The following is a 17,006-nucleotide window of genomic DNA, read 5'->3' as shown; positions in this document are numbered from 1 at the left end:
TAATATTTTCAGATCTAGACTTCACAGGCTAACATTAATGATCTACAGCAATTGTTTCATTCTACCAACTTCATTTCTTCTTACTCTGGCATTGATTCTCTGTTCATGATGTATTCATTTGTTTTGCATTTCCTACAGATGATTTACAGTCTTAATTACTCAACATATATTTTTGTAAGTCCTTTATAGTGTTGGACTCTGAAAGGGTTACAATGACATAGGGATAGTCTCTGTCCGTGAGAAATCTATGATCTAATTGGAAAGATAATTGGTATGTGTGTACATGTATGCACACATATATGAAAAATTACTAATAATGTGAAGAAATAAATAAATACACAATTAATTACAGAAAGTAAGTACCATCAGAATTTAGAGGTAAAACACCATTTCTCCTTGAAATCTTAGTGCAATGAGGAGATAGGATTTTTAATTAGGCCTTGAAGTATGAGTAAAATTTAGGATCAAGATGGTAGGTAGCTAATGGGAACATCAAAGACTAGTGCAGGTTTTTTTTTTTTTAAGATTGGATAACTTGTTCTATGTTCAGAGGCAGAAAGTAAAGCGTCATTGGAGAGGGCAGAACTGAAGGTGTTGAAGGAAAGTATAATTAAAAGAAGGTTCCAGAGGAGAAGAGGAGTAAAATTTGGGGTACAAGAAGAAAGTTTAGCCTGGGAAATAAAGATGCCTTAATTTGAGAGAAGAGGAAAGAAAAGTGAGTATAGAGATAGTGATATTTAGAGGAGAGAAAATTTTGTCTGATATCTTCTTTTTTGTCAGTAAAGTAAAACTTAGATCATCTACAGAGCTGGGGACTGAGGAGAATTGAGAAGGTTTGGCATAATACTTGTAAGTGTAGCAGTAAGCATACCAGAATGTGGGAATCCTTTTATTCATCTCCTTAGCAACCTGCCTCAGGGGGACCACTTAAAGTTAGTATCAATTTGTGGTGGTCTAGGCCAGCATGTCTCACATTTTTCTACGTATTCCTTATGTACAAATGTTTTCCTTTTTGAATATTATTCATTAATATTTACCTGTTTCAAACCTAGTTAAAAACATTCCCCTTCTTGACTGTTCTCTCCTGTCTCCATATTATCTGACACTCATTCCTCCTCAGTTGTACTTTGTCATGATCATGACGTCTAGGATTCAAAGACCACTCATTCCTTATTCTCTCTGTGTTCATCAATCATTCAATCACACTTGTTCTGGCTTTATATGTCTTCCAAATTTTTCTTATTGAGATTTCAGCTGTCATTTACTGCCACCCTTGAGTTCTTAAGTCCCTTAGTAAGTAACCATTTTATGCCTTCCTTATGCCTAGCAATCCTGGGTGATTGCCACCATCCACCTTATCTGCTTGGTTGCTGGACACTCATAGAGGAAATCATGAAGTTGTGCTGATAGAATTTATTATAAATTTGTGTCGTCAAGCCTCTGCTTGACCCTCATTGCTACAAGGCCAACTTTTTAATCATCTTGTACCTGTTTCCTTTTTCATTCTGTATGGAAGCTGTTCTAAGTTGACTCCATTATTTTCAAGTCTCCAACTGTCTATTCCCTCAACACTCTGAATTGAAGATGACCTTACTTCTTAGGGACTGTGAGTTCTTTTAGCTTCCTTCTTCTACATCTTAAAAAACTCTCTTTACCTATCCTTATTCTCTTTTCTTTTATATAATTATTGCTTCTGTTATTTGTCCTTTGACCCACTCATTTAACATCTCATTGTTAAATTTCTTTGTTGGGTGTGTGTCTTTTGTTTGCGTTTACTCAAGTGAACTATTTTTATCTATTGTCACATATAAAAGATGTATTTACTGTTTGTCTTTTGCAGATGATTGCAACAATTGCCCTAATTATGCCCTAATGCATAAGTTTTTGTGAAAGTTTCATGTAATGTTGAAAAATATGTATATTCTTTAGCAGTCCCATTTAGAAGATGAAATATATCTTTTGGATCTAGTTTCTTTTTGTTTAGTTCTCAATTTTTTCCTTTGTTTATTTTTCTATTAGATTTATCCTAAACTAAGAGAGAAACATTGAAATCTCCTGCCACTTTATGTTACTATGTCTTTTTTTCAGTTAATGTTTTAATTGATTATTGAACTTTACTCTCCCAATGTTCATTTTCTCTCCCATTTGCCTTGAAAGCTCAGTGGATCAGTGCCCTCCCAATTCTTTTGGGTGTCAGTTGCCCTAAGGAGTTCTGATCTCTTTCTTTTGATTGGTCTAAGTACCAAGTCCCTGCTGATTATACCCATTGTGAATTCCCATCTCCCTTTATAGAATATCTTTCTTCTCTTGTGGGAGCATTCATTAGTGGGGCCCACTAAACAATATTTCCACTTTTATTTTCTTTTTTTTTTTCCTAATGAAAAAGATGGTTTTCCTTGCTGCAATGTGTGTCTTTGATTTCATCCCCTTCTATCTCCTCTGAGACTTTGCTTTACTTATTATCTTCCTAATCTTGAATCTCTCCTCAAAGACTTACTTTCCCAGTAGTATTTTCAGGGCTTTTCCCTCCTATCCTAGAACAGTCACTGAGGTGACTGTCTTATTTATCTGGTCTCCTTCACTGCCAGAGCTTTCCAAGATTACATTTATTGCTTCTAACTCTTCAAGACCTATTTACTCCTCAGTGCTTTCCCTCTGGATTTCTTTTTTTCTTGAAATCTTAGAGTCAAGTCTTACTCTTCTGCCTTAAGGCCTGTCTCCCATTGCTACTGGTCTTCAAGACCTTCAGTTCTACCTCTGCAGGACCTAGACAATGCCTTTCCTTTGGCTACCACTCCATTTTAGGGCCTCACTGTCTCTTGCCTGGATTATTGTAATAGCCTTCTGACTTTTGTTCCTGCTGTCAGTCTTTATGTGCGTATACATACCTGGATATAACACACATTCACATTCCTCCCCCCCCCCCCCCCAGCACATACAGTTACCCTGTGTTCCAGATAATTGAGTTTACTACCGTGTTTCCCCGATAATAAGACACTGTCTTATTATTTTTTTTTGGACAGAAAAACACCAGAGGGCTTATTTTCAGGGGAGGGCTTATTTTAATGAACATTGACAGCAGTTTTAATAAACAGGTAAATGTGAACAAAAAAATGTACCTTTATTCAATAAGCAAATCACTGGGGAAGAACAGGATGATGCGCTCACTGCTGCAGCTCTGATTGGATGCAGCTTGGAGCGCGGCGTGCGTTTCACGGGGGGGGGGATCGGTGCATACAGAGGGTACCGTAATGTAGCATGTAGCACAGGGGATCACCTTCACTACAGTAGCAATCTCAATAGGGCTTATTTTCGGGGGAGGGCTTATTTTTAGAGGAATCTTACACAGTAAGGGGAGGGCTTATTTTCGGGATAGGTCTTATTATCGGGGAAACACGGTAAATAAATAATGTTCTAAATAATGCACTAAATAAATAAATAAATGAATAAATAATGTATAGTTATTACTCTGAGTACTAATTTCTTAAATAGACAACCTTAATTATGTCTCTTCCTTACTAAAAAAACTTTTAGTGGGTAACTCCCCATTACATATTCAGGAAATCTAGATTTCTTTACCTGGCTTCTTAAAATCTGACTCTTTAATTTTTCTCTTATTATTCCTTTTTATACTCTGTTTTTCTGCCACTTTGTGCTCTTTTCCATCTTTGAATATATTTGACTCTTTGGTAGAATGTAAACTCAGGTCTTTCTGATTCAAAGTAATAACTATACATTATTTATATGGAAACCATTTATTTAGTAAACTCAATTATCTGGAACACACTAAGGACTAGGAAGTAAACAAAAGGCCAAGAGTGACCAAAATAGATGTCATTGTGCTGTACTCCTTGATGGTCTTGTTAGACTCACATTTAGAGAACATTTATTTTAGACACAGTTCTAATAAACTTGATTAACAAGGTTCCCAGGTGACAGCAGATTAGAAATTTTCTCTCATACATTTATTCATTTGATAAACATTAAGTGCTAAGAGGTAGATTTAGCTTTTGGAGAAGTGATGTTAGAGGCAGGTGAAGTTATAGATGACAGCTTGACATTAAGGAAACAGATGGAAGACAGATAACCAGAACTTACCTTTACCTGTCTGTAATCATTCACCACAGGGACAAATAGTACTATGTGTTCAGTGGCCTCGGAAGGGCTCACTGCATTACACCAAATAAGCATTTGTAATTATGACCTTGAGTCCTTTAGAAAAAAATTGATTGTTCCATTATGTTTAAGAAGGCAAGGAAACATGTAATGGATTTTAGAAAGATTTCTGCCCCAGATTTTTTTTTTAAAGAATTCTATTTAATGAAATAATACTTAACCTCTCTAGGAAAAGAGAAAAAAAGATCACTCTTTCCTTAAGTGATCCCAGATAAACAGGGTGGCATACTTAAATAAATAATTTTTCAGTCAGTGTCACAAAAGACTTTGGAAGTTAATTGGATTATAGGATCAATTTGAGTATGACCAGTTTCAATGAATTTTGTTTATAATTTTTATTTATGTCATTTATCAAGAGAACACTTATTAAATGCACTTTACAATTCTTTTAGTTCATCTTTCATAATAATTTTTCCTTAAAGAGATGGAAATAACTGAGATGTCAGATTAATGGGTCAATTTCATAAGTTTATAAAGCCATATAAAGTAGATTTCAGAAAAACCTTGAAAGACTAACGTGAACTGATGCTGACTAAAGTGAGCAGCAGAACCAGGAAGAACATTATATGCTGTAACAGCAACATTGTGTGTAATCAACTATGATAGACTTGGCTCTGTGCATTATCTATTGCATTAGCAATGCAGTGGTCTGAGACAATTCCAAAAGACTTGTGATGGAAAATGCTATCTGCCTCGAGAGAAAGAATTATGGAATCTGAATGCAGATTTTTAAAACTTTTTTATTTTGTTTTTTCTTTCTCATGGTTTTCCCCTTTTGTTCTATTCTTCATTCATAATATGATTAATGCAGAAATATGTTTAACCTAATTGTACATGTATAACCTATATCAGAATGCTTGCTGTCATGGGAAGGGGGAAAAGGAAGAAAGGGAGAAAAATTTGGAACTAAAAATCATATAAAAATGAATGTTGAAAAACTATCTATATGTAATTGGAATAAAATAATACTATTAAGTGCAAAAGACGGTGTTGGGCGAACATTTCAGGGCTTGTTTTTCTTTCTAAATGAACAAATTTATTTCAATAAAAAATGTAAATGTTATGCCAATAAAAAAACCTGCATCAAACATACCATAATACTATATATTTGGTAGCATTAGGATTTAATAGTGTTAAATGTGTATAGATGTAGTAGTCTTTTCAATAGGTAGGCACCGTTGCCAATTCAAAGGCAAAAACTACATATTTTCATAATTAAATAACTTTTCTTAATCACAGAATTTCAAATCATATATTCTGGCCCCTCGTTTTTCTTTTGAGAATAACAGTTTGTGACTTTCTACAAGTCAAAGTAATATAATTAGTTAAGGGCAGAAATGTATTGAGATAGCTCATGGATAGAGTGCTAGACCTGGAGTCAAGAAGGCCTGAGTTGAAATTCAGGCTCAGACACTAGAAAGGCACTTAGTCTTTCTGTGCCTCAGTTTCCTTACCTGTAAAATAGGGATAATAATAGCACCTACCTCCAAGGGTTGTTGTTTAGATAAAATGAGATAATAATTATAAAGCACTTTGGACATCTTAAAGTGCTGTGTTGTTATAGGTGTGAATTCTGCTCTCTTAATGTTTCAATTACTAATGTGATAGAATTAACTCTTTATTAGGATGGATGGCTTCTGGTTCCAGAAATATGGAAAAACTAAAAAGAAAATGAATTTATTATGTAGTGAGAAAATTAGGATAAAGAATGGAGGAAGAGATAGGAGAAAAAAAGCTAGGAATGTGAGGTGACAGAAAAGAAGAAACAGGAAAGTATAACTGGATTGTTTGGGTTGTTGATTGTGTGCATGTCTGTCTACCCAAGTGATACAGAGTTCTTGAAGGCAGGGGCTGTATATCTTTTATATTGTTTCTGCATTCTGCCCACTACCTAGTATAGTGTTGGATACATTCAGTGGAGGAAAAAAATTATGTTTTTATCAGTAGACCTTTTAGGAATGTATACATTTCAGTTTGATTTAAGTTGAGTCTTCAGAAATTGATTTAATTTGATATTTTGGCTTTTTAGAGATGCAATATGACTAATATTTAAAATTCCTTTTCTCCAGTATTTGTTGAAAATTTGTTTTTAAAAAGCAACAGATTGTTTCTTTTTCAGTGAACAAAGCTATTGTTTTCCTTCAGTTCTAGAATAAGAGTTGCTTTGCTTTTATATGACATAATCTTCATATTTTTCACATCTGTTTCAGTAATCATTGGTTTTGGAGGCCTAAAATATTTGCAAGTTCATAGTGATGCAAAATATTCCATTGAATCTGGCTCATCTTGCCTGTTAGAGTAACATTAGGTGTTCTTGTAGTTTTCTTGTCTTAAATGTGTTAAAAAGCCATTTGGTTCTGATTATCATGTGAAACATTTTACTTACACACTGCTTCTTTATGCATTGTCCTATATTGCTGTCTTTGTTGACCTTATTTTCTTGATACGTTGTGCTTGCTAAATAGAGACAAATTACTTTATTCTGTATCTAAGTTTCTTTATATGTAAAATGGTATAACTACCTCAGAAATATATAAAGTAAAGAAATAGTAACTTTTACTGAGATTATAGGTCTGGACGACCTCTGAACATTTAAATTGCACCCTAATATAAAGTGGCAACAGTAGGAACTTGTTAAATATTTGTTAAATAATAATAGAATTATGTAATTGAAGTGATGCTTTGAATTTATTTTATTGCTTCCTTTAAAGTATTTTTGGGTAGAGTAGTTAAAGTTTGGGATTGGAGGTAGGGAGAGTGCTGCTCTTTAAAGCTTGCTAGGATTAGAAAATGGGTTGGATTTGATTGGCCTTTAATTATAGTTTTTCATATTAAAAATGTTTTTTCTCACTCTCAAAGATTTTAGATGTGCATAAGATTTTTAAAATTCCAGGCCAAAAACTATGACATTACCTGTGACTTCCTCTTTGTCTTTGTATTTTTAAAAACTCTACCTTTTTTCCCATTCAAAATTTCGTATGTAGCTTTTTCCATATGTGCTGTCATTACCTCTTTGCCTCTTGGAAGCTTCTCATTCAACCTAAGAAGGTTGATCACACATTCTGAATTAGAAAAATCTTTGGAGACTGTTTAGTACAATTCCTAGTTGAACAAGAGTCCCTTTGTAGTGCACCCAGAAGGTATCCAGCCTTTGTTTTCAAGACTGCCACTTGAACATTCTCTGAATTTCTCATCTCTTCTCCAGGGGGTCTCTAGGATGCACCCACAACACTATTATTAATTGTTTCTTCCACAGTGAAACTTAACCCAGAGACATTCTACCATTCTTTCCACAAATGTGGAAATGCAAGAACCAGAGAATATAGCTTCTTAATATGTAAATCTGTTCACCCCTCCTTTATCTGTTTAGTGGCAGAAATGGAATGAGCTTTGAATAAGATTTACTCTTTCAGTAACCATATTACAGTCGTGGGTCCCATCCCATTAATTTTCAGTGATGTCTGTTTACTTTCATTCATTTTATTCCTCTTACCTTGAAATCCTGTCTTTCTTCCTATTAAGTTATTTAAATTCTACTCACCTTTCAAGGCCCAACTCAAGTCCTATCTCATTTGTAAAAGCTTTTCCCAATTAATAATCTAAATTTACTTGGATCATTTTGTCTGTAATACAAGAATATTATTAGTAAATATCACATGGTCTTTGATTTATTAGGTCCTTTTCAGTTTTCATGTATATTGGTTGTTTGGTCTCTAGTTAGATTGTAAACTTTTTAAGGAACTGGATCAAAACTATTCATCAGCTTTTGTTTTTATGTCACTTTCATTTTCACATATAACTCCTTCCTCCCTACCCAGCAAGCCGTCCCCTTTTAACAAAGATAAAAAAATTAAAAGGGGAAAAAAAAAGCTTCTCCAAACAAACCAGCATTGCACCTGTGCCTTGACAGTTATCCATGCTATGGCCCACATTTGTCCCCACATCTGCAAAGGTACATTTGGAGGTACATTTCCCCCCCTTTTTAAAAATTGAGAAGGCAAGGCAGTTGGGGTTAAGTGACTTGCTCAAGGTCACACAGCTAGTAAGTGTCAAATATCTGAGGCCACATTTGAACTCAGGTCCTCCTGACTCCAGGGCCAGTGCTATATTCAGTGTGCCACCTGCTCTGAGATGCATTTTCTTATCCCTTCTTTGAGGCCAAACTTGGTTATTACAATTACATGGTATTTATTCTCATTTTTTTCTCTTGTTTTTTCCTTTCCCATTGTTGTAATCATTGTTTCTGTTGTTTTCCTGGCTTTGCTTACTTCACTCTTAGTCATTCATGTCTTCCTATGTTGTTATAATCATTGTTTCTGTTGTTTTCCTGGCATTGTTTACTTCACTCTTCATCATTTTATGTTTTCCCATGCTTCTCTGAATTGTTTATATTCATCATTTCTTATGGCACAGTAATTTTTTTGCTTCCTTTTAGAGTATGCCTAGACGTGGGATGATAAGGTCAAAGGAAATGGACATTTTAATCATTTTTGAAGCATAATTCCAAATAGCTTTCCAGTATGTTTGGAGCCTTTCACAGTTCCACTCCTATGTATCTGACTTTTGTTAGCCTCTCTTCCTTTTATTTTTGCTTATCTTTTGCCTGTATGGCAGTTTGAGGTGAAACCTTCAGAGTTGTTTTGGTTTGCATTTCTGTTGTTAATGATTTGGAGCACTCTTTCATATGTTGTTAGTAATTTGCAATTCTTTTTGAGAACTGTTCCCCTCCTTTGACCACTTTTCCTTTAGAGCCTGTTCTTACCCTGGGTTCCATGGATTGTAGGGGGTAGATTGTAGGAAGGCCCATGAACTTGAATGGGAAAAAAAATGACATCTTTATTTTCATTAACCTCTAACTCTATGACTCATTGCTTAGGTTTTAATGTCTACTTCTCCTGCTTCTCCTCCTACTCCCCCTGGCCCCCCCCCCCCCATGTTGTCCCTCTCTTCATTTGGAGTGCCATAGTCTTACTTGTGGGTACTCTGTCCATAGGAATATAATTTTTGGATGCTTTTATCTTGTGAGACATTTTGGGGCTTGGGGGCTAGATTTTGAAAAAAAATTATTTTATTTTTTTTTCAAAAAGCTAAATTTTGTCCTGCACGGTTTTATGTTTTCTTGAAATATAGGAAAACAGGGCTTTAAAAAAACTCGTTTCTAATGGAGCTACTTGACTATGTTTTTAAATCCAAATCACTCTGGCTTCTGTGACTCTTTATTAAGTCTTGATGGCTTAGAATGAATGTAATTAGCAGTTGTTTTCTGTTCTGGCCAGAAACTCTAAGGGTCTTCCCTTCCCAGATTGATAGTTTGTGATGGTAAATTGGGCCTCTTGGTCATTGGATAAGTGTGGCCTCAGACAAATTGAAACCTGGGAAAGACCTTAATTTAGAAAGGCCAAGGTTGCCCCCTTTATTCTGGGCCATCACCAGCCATTTTGACTTTGGTCTTGCCACACTGGACTTCATGAATCTGGAAAAGAGTGAGGCTGATGACTTTGGGCAGCTCTTCCTCTATTAAATCCAATTCACAAGGAAGTCAAGACATCACCCTTATGATATCATTGATCTTTCAAAATTAAGGACAAACAATAAGAACCTTTAACTGAAATCTCACATTTCCTCTGGTAATGAATTTTTAAAAATTCTGGTGAGTCTAGTAAATCTTACCAGATTGCCAGAGTGGTGCATGACTTAGAAAAGGTTGGGACCCCAGCATTAGAGAAGGACTTTTGGGCTTATTGTATTATTAGTTCACTCTGTGTTTTTGGTTTCAGTGGGTCTTTGTCTTTTTTATTCAGTTCAACAGAACTTATTAAAAGTGCATCAATTAATTATTTAATTTATTTTTATATAATATAATTTAATTAATTAAATAATTAAAAAATTATGCAGAACCCATAGTAGTCACTGGGGATAGATTTTTAGAATTCAAATTAAATTTAAGAAGGAAGTAGCAAAAAAAAATTTTCCATTTTCATCCTTTTCTGAATTTTATTTTTCCATTAAATTTTTTTCCTTGCTTTTTCTTTTTTGCCTTTCTCCATTACCCACTAACTCATCCTCTCCAGTCTTCCAAAGAGAAGCCTTCCTTGGTTACATATTAAGAATAGTCAAGCAAAGCAAATGAGCACATTGGCAGTTTTTGTAAATATGTCTCATTCTGTGCTTCTAGTCTATCACTTCCATGCCTAAGGAGTGAGGTGCTTCATTATCAGTCTTTTGAAGTGTTTGTCTGCTGGATTCATCAGTGTTCTGAATTCTTTCAAAATTATTATTGTGGTCATTTCATTTTTTTTTTGAATGATTATGCTTATTTTACTCTATTACTTTATATAAGTTTTTCTAAAATTTTCTGTGACATAGGTAGGATTCAGTAGGGGCTAAGAGAAGGAGAATGAATTTCAGATATAACTTAGCATTTAGTCAGCACATGTTTCGGGCCCTGTGCTTAGTGCTTTACTAATATTATCTCGCTTGATCCTCACAACAGCCCTGGGAGATAGGTGCTGTTATTATCCCCATTTTACAGTTGAGAATAAGTAACTTACTTAGAGGTTACACAAGATAGGAAGTATTTGATGCCAGATTTGAACTCCGGTTCTTCCTGATTCCAGGTCCATTGCCATTGTACTACATAAGAAATGACAAGGTGGGGCTTGTTGGGGACAGATGATATAGTCTAGTTTGGCTCTGCTTTAGAATTAGTAGTGGGAAGAGTGGTAAGAAGTACAGCTAAAAAGGTAGGTTACTGCTGGGGTGGGGTTGGAGATGGGGAGCTTTGAGGACCAGGAAATAGAGTTTGGATTTTGTGCTTTGGAAGTATTAGAGAGCCCTTGAAGAGTTTGGAGTTGAGGAATGACTTGAGGAAAGTATTTGTAGGGAAAATAAGTCTGGATGTAATGTGAAGGCTGAATTGGAAGGGCGAAAGTCAGTTAAGAGGCTACTGAAAGTCTTGGTGGGTAGTGATGCTTGTCTATACTAGGGTGAAGGCATTTGAAATAGAGAAGAGAGGAGAGATATTGTAGAGTGACTCAAAAGGGGTCACTAACTGGATAGGAGAGATCACAGAGAAGGAAGAATCAAAGGTAACATCAGGGTTTCTACTTAGGTGATAATAATGTGAGCAAATGGTGATATTACCGATAGAAATAGTGAAGGAACAGGAAGACCAGGACAATCTGTCATAGTATTCTGTGCTTTAGGAAACCTGCTTTCATCTAAGGCTTTGGGCTTTTGTAGAAAAGAATCACACAAGCACCATATTGTTAATGGCATAGTGATTTAACATATTCCTTTTTCCAGGAGCGTTTTAACAAAGGAAAATACATTAACCCCAAGCAGTGAGTTTCTCTATTATGATTTTTCAGGTATGGGGGTTTGGGGAAGTTGTTTTTGATGAGAACAGCATTTTCAGGTGTCCCTCAAAATATGACTGCTACTACATTGTTTTGGTAACAGTTGAAAGCAAATAAAAAGATTTATAGACTCAATCTAAACTTTTTTCCCCCTCTTTTTAAAATTTATTATAGACCCCAGGGAGAGTTGGCTCCCAAGGTTCTGATTCTGATTCATCAGCAACACCTGGAAATGCCTTGGATGTCAACAATGAAGGCTCTTCAGAGGTATGATAATATTAATGTAGCAAATCAAATTTAATATTATTGAGGGAAAATAGCAAATGTTTGAGGAAGCAATAATAAATGTAACATCTTATAACAAGGTTCTTATAGTGTTACCAAACAAATTGGAACATGCATTTTGATATCATAATTGTAGCTACAGTTTTGCTTAGTGGATCACAGTTCCTGGGCAAGGATGTTGAGTAAAGGCTTTAAAGCTTTGAAAAATGAAACTGGAAATGGCTTGTTTACTATGACTCCTAATTTATGCTTGTGATCTCATTTTTATGAAATGATGGCATTATGTCTATAAGAAATTACCTTGTAATTGTATGATATTTGTTTAACTATATGTTAAACTATATGTTAGCTAGGGGACCAGTCGTTTTGATTTACATTTTTTTATTATTAGAGATTTGGATTATATTCTTATAATAAGCTTTTAGTTCAGTTCAAATATTGGTTGATAACTAAAGGGATTAAAGTAAGTAAGTAAAGACTTCAAAAAATAACTTAGAATTTGTTGAGAAGTCCACTTCCCTAATTGATTTAACTTTTAAAATTTAGTTATTGCTTCAGTCCTTTGAAGAAGAAAGTGAACATGTAGATAAAGAACTAGTGAGTGCAATTTACTTGTATTTTTCAAAAATCTTTGATGGGTTTCTAAACCAAAAGTTTCTAAAACATAAATACATATTTAAGTACATATATAAAACCAGACTTATGGAGGAGGTTTTTATGGATGAAGAACTAGCAAGCTAAATCAAGAAATACTTATTTAGACAAGACACTATACTCAGGCCTGATTAGGAATTCAAAGTAGTAGAAGGCAGGGAGGCCTTACCTTTAAGGACCTTATTGGGGTTGAAAGTTACATAATAGGAAAACCATTTAAATATTAGTCAATAAGCATTTATTAAGTACCTACTATGTGTCAGACACCTGAAATGCTGGAGATACAAAGGTAGAAGATAGTCCCTGTTCTCAAGGGGCTCACTATCTAGTGATGGAAGCAAGCAAACACATATGTACAAACAAGCTATGTGTAAGGAAAAAAGGAAATAATTAACAATGAGAAGGCCCTAGAATTAAAAGGGATTGGGAAAGCTTCCTGTAGAAGGTGGGATTTTAGTTGGAATTTGAAGGAAACCAGGGAGTAGAGATGAGGAGGGAAGGTGTTCCAGGTATGGAAGATGCTAGAGAAAATGTCCAGAGCTGAGAGATGAAATGTCTTGTTCCTGGAACAGTAAGGAGCCTGCTAATACTGTATTGAAGAATAAATGAGGGAGTATAAGGTGTCAGAAGAATAGAAAGGTGTGTGTGTGTGTGTGTGTGTGTGTGTGTGTGTGTGTGTGTGTGTGTGTGTGTGTGTGTGTGTGTGTGTGGAGGGGGGAGTGCTAGGTTATGAAGGGCTTTGAATGCTACAGGATTTTCTGTTTGATCTTGGAGATGATAGGGAGCCACTGAAACTTATTGAATGGGGGGAGGGTGTATGTGACATGATCAGACCTCTATTTAGGAAAATGAATTTGGCAGCTGAATGGAGGCTGGATTGGAATATGCAGAGAGACTCAAGGCAGGCAGACCCACCAACAGGCAATTATGATAGTTCAGGCATGAAGTGATGAGAGGGCCTTCACTAGACTTGTGACAGCATCAGGAAAGAAAAGGGGGCTTTAGAGAGATGATGTAGAGGTGAAATCAACAGCTTTGGCAACAGCTTGGATATAGGGAGTGAGAGATAGTGAGGAATCATTATAATATCTAGCTTGTGGGCCTGGGAGGGTGGTGTTGCTATCTGAAGTAATAGGGAAAGTGAGGGGTGGGGGTGGGGGATAGGATTTAGAAAGAAATATAATGAGTTCAGTTTTGGACATGCTGAGTTTTCAATGTCTAGTGGACATCCATCATGCTAGACTTATTGGCACAGAGCACTTTTTCACTAGGGAGGAATACTAGGTTCATTGTTGATTCTTCCCAGAAGAGCTCTAGATAGTTTGTTGCTCTAGCCAAACAGGCCAACAAAGTATAGGGAATTTACTGGAAAGATTTTTTTTGGGGGGGAGGAAGAATGAAAGCATTATCCTTGTATAATAACAACAACAATGCTATATGTTTCTATTGGACTTTGTACTTTTCAAAGCTTTTCATAAACGTTTGCTTGTCCATGGTATGTCTTTACCTGTGATATAATCATGTATTTCTGGCCAGTGCACCTGACAAAAAGGCTTTTTGTATTTGCAAGTAGTTCAGAGAAGTGACATTTTTTATTTGCTAAGTACCTTTTATATGCAAGGTGCTGGGGGAGTTGGCATCCATATGTTGTCTATAACATGTAATTAACACAGCCCCTGCCCTCATGGGGCTTATAGTCCAGGAGAAAGGGCTATGACATACCAAAAATACTTATACTCTGAACTTCATTATGAGTAAATTGTAATTACAAATTATTATATGAGATTTGATAAGGCTGGTCATTACTGAAGGAAGTTCAGGGAAGGCTTTTATGAAGGAAAGGACATTTGTGTTGGGCTTTTTATGGGCAGGGATAATTCAACAAGGAGGCATGAGGAGGAAGACATTTTAGGCCACAGTGAAAACAATTTTAAAAGGATGAAGGGGTTGAAGGTAAGGATAGATGAAAAAAATTTGGAAACTTTTAGTTAGGAAGAATGAAGAGAGGATTCAGTTGAATTTCTTAAAATCATAAAGGATATATATGGGATAAAAACATGGATTTATTTATTCAACAAATTCTAGACTGCTAGCATGAGGTAACTGACTGCTTGAAGCTCACTGCAGGTAACTTTAAGACCAATAAAAAGGAAATGTTACCTTCCATAGCCATAGTAAATTTGTAGAAGTTTTCAAGACAAATGGTCACATGAGCAGAAAATGCCAATAGGCTCAGGAAAGGTTTAGAGAGATTCCTGAGAATAGTGTCATGATAGGTTAAAGGAAGAGAATGAATTGGAATTATATTGGCTATGCCCCATTTAGACGTTGCTATAATGGAAGGCAACCATAACCTCTATATGAAAGATGCCTTGGTGCAACTAGTAGAGACAGAATATTGGGCTGGATAAACATTTTGATAAACATTTTGCATTATTCAGCATGATATTCATATTTTATTTCTCTGTGCTGATTACTTAGTAATAAAAATGTTTAGATACTTAAAGTACTCTTTACCCACCTGTCTTATAATCTGGAAGCTGTAAGTTTACCTTTTTCAATTCTTAATACCCTAAAATAGATATTTTTCAGTTAATTACATTATGTTAAAGCTGAATAGAAAAAATAATTTAACTGATTATTATCTCAGAGATTTTAGTTCACTTTGGGAACCCAGTTGAGTTCTGAGTTATTTGATACGAATCAGTTTATCTGTCCTAATTTCTGTTGATATTTCCCACAATGATCAGATCTAATTAATTACATACACTAGGTAATTAATCTTTGGCTATATACAATCTGTTTTATAAATTCCATTAGGTAGATGTACCTGGACTGCCTTTCCAACAGTCACATTAATTTCCCCTATGCTATAAGATGCTTTTTTATTTTACCTTTTTAATATATCTTATGTTCAATATATTGATCAACAGTGAGTTAATCATATTTGGTTTTCTTATAAGTCCATGACCATAAGCTTGTTATTTTATATCTGTAGATTGGAATTTAAGCATTCTGTAACATTTTAAAGTCTCCATTTTTCTGGATGTTAGACTACCTAAACTTACAATTTAATAACTCTTTACTTCAGTGAAATGGACTTTATGTTCATTTTAAATTAAACAGTAAGATGAATGTCTTGGAGATTTTATTTTATAGCTACTTTAAAACAGCTAGATTTGACACACTTTTTCTTTATTAGCAATGTACATCTTAATTCGAATGCAAAATAAACATGTTTTACTAAGATCAGATTTCACTCTTTTAGCAACTATTGATATATTTTCACATTAGTAAGTCTTTGGTATTTTTGCATGGTATGTGAACATTGTATATAAACATCACTTAATTCATTAACTAGTTGGTTTTGCCAGATTAAATGTTGAAATTTCTTTAGTGGTCTTTGGGTGTCTCTATGAGTATGGGCAAAAACTAACAAACAAAAAACAGGCTAAGGGGTATCACTGATTTTTATAATTTCCCCGATTTAAATAATCCTGTGGATTCCCCCTAGTCTTCTAGGAAAGTGATTTTGAATCAGAGCAGAACTGTTCTAGAGCAAAACTGATACAGGAATGGCTTGGTAAGCAGAGCTGTTACTAGAAGAAAGAGAAGACATTCTTTACCTTCAGCCCTAGAACTTTGAATCATTTGGGTTAGGTACCCTGGAAACTGACATGATATCACTTCTTACCTATCTTCTTGGAGGAATCTGGAACTACCCTCCCTTCGTGATCTCCTAAGAATTCCTTGAACAAGCAGATGACCCATTAAAACAGGTTTTCCATTTGATCCCTCATGCTGGGTTTATATCTCAGAGAGATAGGCTATTATATAATTATCACCAGTATTTAATAAGGACTTAACAGAAAGACCATGTGTAGAGTAAAATGTCAATACTAAATAATTTCAGTATTTCATCACTTAAGAGTTAAAAGTTTTCATTGATGTTGGTACTTTCTCCATCAATGTAGATTGCCCTTCCATAAAAATTTTTTCCCATTCCAGTTTTGTCGGTCTGTCATCTTCTTTCTGATACCTTAATGTAGATAACTCCTAAAGGTCTATCCTTGACCCGCTACATTTCTTTCTCTACTCTTCTGTAACCTCTTGTTTAATATTGCAACTTTAATTTCCACCTGTATATAGATTTATAGCTTTAGTTTTGACTTCTGATTTCCACACCTTCATCAGTAGTTGTTTAGAGGACTGCCACCTCTCTAAAATTGAGTGTATTTTTTTCCCCTAAACTTTTTTCCTTCTGACTTTACATTGTCTTCCTGTAGTACTTCCCCTTACCCTGGGCTCCCCTGTTCACAGCCTTTGTGTCATCTTTCAGTTGTTAACTCTACCTCCTCTCTAATTTGATCAGTAACCAGATCCTGCTGTTTCCACTTCTGCAACAAGCCTCCTGTTTTATCTCATTGCCATCCTACATTGGTATAGCCTCTCATTATCACTGGCCCAGACTAGTGCAATAGCTGTTCTGCAGTTCTTCCCATCTCACCTCTCTTCTCCGTCTTTGATGCTTGC

General features: G+C 35.2%; 1 protein-coding gene across 1 annotated transcript in view; it reads left to right on the top strand.

The window, feature by feature from the left end:
* The window catches only part of EEA1 (early endosome antigen 1), a 136,741-nt gene that overhangs the window by 14,719 nt on the left and 105,016 nt on the right, over positions 1–17,006 (top strand). Inside the window, exon 2 of the mRNA XM_069095148.1 lies at positions 11,709–11,801. Coding sequence (XP_068951249.1) covers positions 11,709–11,801 — 93 coding nt within the window. The remainder of the gene's footprint in view (positions 1–11,708; positions 11,802–17,006) is intronic.

Source organism: Petaurus breviceps, unplaced genomic scaffold (assembly GCF_028583685.1).
Source record: "Petaurus breviceps papuanus isolate PSGF00001 unplaced genomic scaffold, PetGlider_PUasm1.0 225, whole genome shotgun sequence".
In the NCBI taxonomy this organism is placed as follows: domain Eukaryota; kingdom Metazoa; phylum Chordata; class Mammalia; order Diprotodontia; family Petauridae; genus Petaurus; species Petaurus breviceps.
This window is presented reverse-complemented; position numbering and strand designations above follow the sequence as displayed.